A 5168-nucleotide genomic window follows, 5' to 3' on the forward strand; every position below is an offset into this window, starting at 1 on the left:
CAATCAAGCTAAGCTCCCTAGTAGACAGACGCATTATTTATACAGATTAGAGCCTTCAGCTCAAGAAAACAATCTGCAATTGACTAACTAACTTTCCCGCCAAATAACTAACTTCCTAATTCTGTTGTAATAATGCTCAGCCACGTGATCCTGCCCTTGTGATCACATTTCCTCTGCTCATTCCTTTGCTGACTCATCTTGGTAGCTTGTGCATGAAGCTTGAACTGATACGGGCCATAACAATACCTCCCCCTAAAAATAATCCTAGTCTCTAGGATTGATTGATTGTGAAAGCAGGGAATTGGGCATGAATGAACGACAGGTCTTCCCAAGTGGCTTCCTCAGGTTCCATGTTTTCCCATTGCACCAACACCTGATCTATTCCCTGACCCTTCCTATAAATTGTTCTCCTGTCCAATACTGCTAAGGGCACTACCTCGAACTCACTATCTGCATTCAAGGTAGGCAATGTAGTACTGACTGGAGCCTCCTTAGGTGACTTCTTGAGCAGTGAGACATGAAAGACAGGATGGATGTTAGACCCTGCAGGTAGCTGCAACTTATAGGCTACAGTACCTACCTTCTGTTCCACCTGATAGGGTCCGTAGTACTTGGCAGTGAGTTTTAAATTCCTTCTCACGGCTACAGAAGTTTGTTTGTAAGGTTGGAGCTTCAGATAAGCCCACTCTCCCACTTCAAATTCCCTGTCACTCCTCCCTTTATCAGCCAACTGTTTCATTCTATTCTGAGCCTTTAGCAGGTTCTCCCTGAGCAAGGAATTCCACCCCAATCTCTCCTGTGCCCAATCTTCCACTGCAGCCACTAACGTGGTATCAGGCCTCAGATTCAGCTGGATAGGTTTGTAACCATACAAGGCCTGAAAGGGTGGCATTTGCAGACTGCTATGATAGTTGGTGTTGTACCACCATTCAGCTGCAGGAAGCCATTTCCTCCATTTCCCTGGTTGATCCATGCACACGCTTCTCAAATAGCTCTCCACACATCTGTTAACCCTCTCAGTCTGTCCATCAGATTGAGGGTGGTAAGCAGAAGAAAAGTTGAGCTCTGTGCCCAGCATTTTAAAAAGTTCCTGCCAGAATAGGCTAGTAAAAGCCCTGTCCCTGTCAGAGACAATGTGGGTTGGTAAGCCATGCAACCTGAAAATTTGATCAAAGAAGGCCTCTGCTACACTTTTAGCAGTGTAATGAGAGGTCATAGGAATGAAGTGAGCATATTTAGTAAACCTATCCACCACTACATAGATGACATTGCAGCCAAAAGACTTGGGTAGCCCCTCTATGAAGTCCATAGAAATTTGTTGCCAAGCTTGCTCAGGTATAGCTAATGGTTGCAGCAGTCCTGGATAAGAGCAATTTTCACTCTTACTCCTCTTACAAATATCACACCCCTGTACATATTGTTCCACTTCCCTCTTCATTCCGGGCCAATACACATAGCTCTTGATCCTCTGATAAGTACCATGATTTCCAGAGTGCCCCCCAAGGCAAGAATCATGGAAGCAGGAGATCAATTTTTGTCTTAACCCGGAGCCTGCACCTATCCATATCCTACCCTTAAACCTCAAAATCCCCTGGTGATAAGAGTGGTCAGGCAGTGCATCAGCTCCCATAGCCAACTTCATCAGTGCTTCTTTAGCTATTTCATCCCCAATGTAGCTCTCAGCCACCATTGTCAACCATTGAGGTTTAATGGTAGTAAGAGAATGCACAAATGCTTCTGCTGGATCTCCCTGCTCACCTCTCCTTGACAATGCATCTGCAACCACGTTGTCTTTACCCCTTTTGTACTGAATCTCATAATCCATTCCCATCAGTTTAATCAACCATTTCTGCTGAAGGGAAGTGTTTATTTTCTGGTCCAGCAAGTATTTGAGGCTCTCATGATCAGTCTTTATAATGAAATGGTTTCCCATCAAGTAATGTTTCCATTTTTGAACTGCAGTGATGAGTGATAGCAGCTCCTTCTCATAAGTGGATCTGGTCTGATTTTTCTGTCCTAACACTTGACTGTAGTAGGCTATAGGTCTCCCCTGTTGCATCAGAACTGCCCCAATGGCTAACTGACTAGCATCAGTTTCCAACAGAAATGGCTTTGAAAAATCAGGTAAAGCTAACACTGGTGTCCTGCTCATGGCCATTTTCAACTGCTGGAATGCAGATTCTGCAGCAGTACCCCAAGCAAACTGATCCTTCTTCAGCAACTCAGTGAGAGGTTTGGCCATCTCTCCGTACCCCTTAACAAACCTCCTGTAGTAACCTGTTAAACCCAAGAATCCTCTGAGGGCCTTCAAGCAGGTAGGAGTTGGCCAGGACAGCATAGCTTCTACCTTGGATGGATCAGTTTTCACCCCTTCACTAGTAATTATATGTCCCAGATACTCCACTTGATTCTGACCAAATGAACATTTTGACATCTTTGCATATAGGAAGTGTCTTTTCAAGGTCTCTAGTACTAGGGATAAGTGGTGTAAGTGAGTTTTGTGGTCTGGACTATAGATCAGAATGTCATCAAAGAACACAAGGACAAATTTTCTGATGTAAGGCTCAAAAACTGAGTTCATTAGTGCCTGAAAGGTGGCAGGTGCATTGGTGAGTCCAAATGGCATTACAAGGAACTCATATAGTCCAGAGTGAGTCCTGAAAGCAGTTTTGGGGATGTCATCAGAGTTCATTCTGATTTGGTGGTAGCCTGATCTAAGGTCAATTTTAGAAAAGACCCTTGCTCCATGTAACTCATCTAACAGGTCATCTATAATGGGAATTGGAAACTTATCTTTTATGGTAAGGTTGTTTAACTGTCTATAATCAATACAGAGTCTCCAACTCCCATCTTTTTTTTTTGACTAATAGAGCAGGAGATGCAAAGGGGCTGTGGCTGATCTGTATAAGGCCAGAGGCTAACATGTCTTTTACTTGCCTGTCAATTTCATGTTTTTGAAAATGGGGGTACCTGTATGGAGGAATTTTGAAAGGTTTGGCATCTGATTTAAGGGGAATTTGGTGGTCATGGCATCTGTTAGGAGGGAGAGATTTAGGTTCTGCAAAGACATCATCATATTTGGCCAACAATTTAGTGAGAGAATCTGGTACAGACATTACCTGTGAATTGTGAATCTGCACCATGCAAGACTGCTGTAGAGCCTTCCTGATCTTATGCTTGACATACTTGTGAGCTGATAAGCCTTGCTGCATCCTAACATTGGCAGTGTTGGAATCTCCCCTTAGCACCACCTGCTCCCCTTCCTTTTCAAAAGACAGATGCAATTTCTTGAAGTCAAAAGTGATAGGACTGTAGGATTTCATCCAGTCCACCCCCAATATCAAATCATAAGGTTCCAGATCCAGGACAAACACATCATGTGTAAATTTGTGGTCCTGCATGTCCCATTGCATCCTAGGAATCCAGTGGTCACATTGCAACTCCTTGCCATCAGCTATCTTGACCTTAAAAGGCCTATGCCTCTGCACCATTTCTGGGTACATCTGAGCCACAGATCTCTTGATAAAGCAGTTAGTACTTCCTCCATCTAGAAGGATTGTCAGATGATGACCCTTATACCGCCCCTGCATTTTGATGATGCTAGATGATAATTCTCCTGACATTGCATGCAAGGTTAGCATCACATCATGCTCCTGCTGGTTCCCCACGTACTCAATAACTTCCTCTTCTTCTGCTGTCTGATCTACTGTCTGATCTGTATCACATTTGTCCCCATCATCTACTAACATCATGTGGATTCCCCTGCTTTTGCAATTATGCCTTGGACTGAATCTTTCTCCACACCTAAAACACAGATTATGGTCCTTCCTGTATTGAAACTCAGTAGGGGAGATCTTCTTGAAAACCTGCTGTGGATTGGATTTCCTGCTGTAATCTGGTGACAAAGTACCCGTCTGCCTTACTCCTGGATCCTGCACTCCCTTGGTAGAACCATAGGGAGTTGATTGTGGGCCACTTTTGAGTGAAGTTCTATTGGACTTGTGGAGAAGCTCTAAGTGGTGTTCCTGCCATCTGGCCATTTCAAATGCAGCTTGTAGACTAAGTGGCCTATGCATCTTCACAGCCGATTTGATTTCACCTTTCAATCCACTTAGAAAACTAGCTATGTAGTAAGATTCGGTCAATTCAGGCACCTGGAGCATTACAATTGACCTCAACTCTTCAAACTTTTCCTGGTAAGCCAGAACGGTGGAGGATTGACTAAGCTTGCTGAACTCCTCTACAGCATCTGCTTCCCCTACATTGCTGAATCTTCTACACACCTCCAAACCAAAATCCTTCCATTGAACCACCCCTCTGTCTTTTTTGAAATTTTGATACCAGAGATCTGCCTTGCCTTCTAGATGCAATTCCACCAAGTCCATCTGCTGATCTTCAGGAGTGTGAAACAGTTGGAAGAACTTCTCACACTTCCTGATCCACTCCTTGGGACTATGGCCTTCAAACCTGGGAAAATCTAGCCTGGGGACCCCCACAGGCCAATGCTGGCCATCTCCTCTGGTTGAATTGCCAAATTCACCTTGTCGAACACCTTGAGCTCCAGTACTGCGATGATTAGGAGTCCTCTCTGCTGAGCCCGTAGGATTTCCCAAAATGCCCCTGTCACCTTGCAAACTCCTCAAAATGGAACTGATTTGAGTACTCATGAAGCTTTTCAGCTCTGAGTTATTGGTTTCCATTAGAGCTCGCATCTCCCTTTGATTACCTTCCAACCGTTCGTCCATAGCCTGCTTGTCCGCAGCCAAGGAATCAATGACTGCTTGGATCCTAGCCTCTTGTTTCCTGAGCTGCTCTTCAAAACTCTTCATTCTAGTTCCTTCCGCCATGATTTTCAGCGGTTTGAAGCTTACAATCCAAGGATCGCAAGCTCTGATACCACTGTAATGGATCAGACAGAGTTGAATTAGGGATAAGAGATAGAAGGAGAAAAGAGAAGTGATCAGAAAAGGGAAATTGGGGGAAAGAGAAGAAAGGGCAGAGAAGGAGAAAGATGAGATCTTATTGAGAGGGAAAATCTGGATTACAATCAAGCTAAGCTCCCTAGTAGACAGACGCATTATTTATACAGATTAGAGCCTTCAGCTCAAGAAAACAATCTGCAATTGACTAACTAACTTTCCCGCCAAATAACTAACTTCCTAATTCTG

At 44.0% G+C, this 5168-nt stretch overlaps 1 protein-coding gene across 1 annotated transcript; it reads right to left on the minus strand.

The window, feature by feature from the left end:
- Positions 1–2825: 2825 nt before the first annotated feature.
- LOC113700721 (uncharacterized) lies at positions 2826–4847 on the minus strand. The gene has a single exon (XM_027221177.1). It carries the CDS (start codon positions 4845–4847, stop codon positions 2826–2828), a length of 2022 nt encoding a protein of 673 aa, XP_027076978.1.
- Between the last annotated feature and the right edge of the window lie 321 nt (positions 4848–5168).

This window comes from Coffea arabica, chromosome 7e (genome assembly GCF_036785885.1).
Source record: "Coffea arabica cultivar ET-39 chromosome 7e, Coffea Arabica ET-39 HiFi, whole genome shotgun sequence".
NCBI classification, from domain to species: domain Eukaryota; kingdom Viridiplantae; phylum Streptophyta; class Magnoliopsida; order Gentianales; family Rubiaceae; genus Coffea; species Coffea arabica.

Excerpts from the sequence above, each read along its gene's own strand:
- LOC113700721 (XM_027221177.1), bottom strand. The coding sequence starts at position 4,847 with ATGGCGGAAGGAACTAGAATGAAGAGTTTTGAAGAGCAGCTCAGGAAA.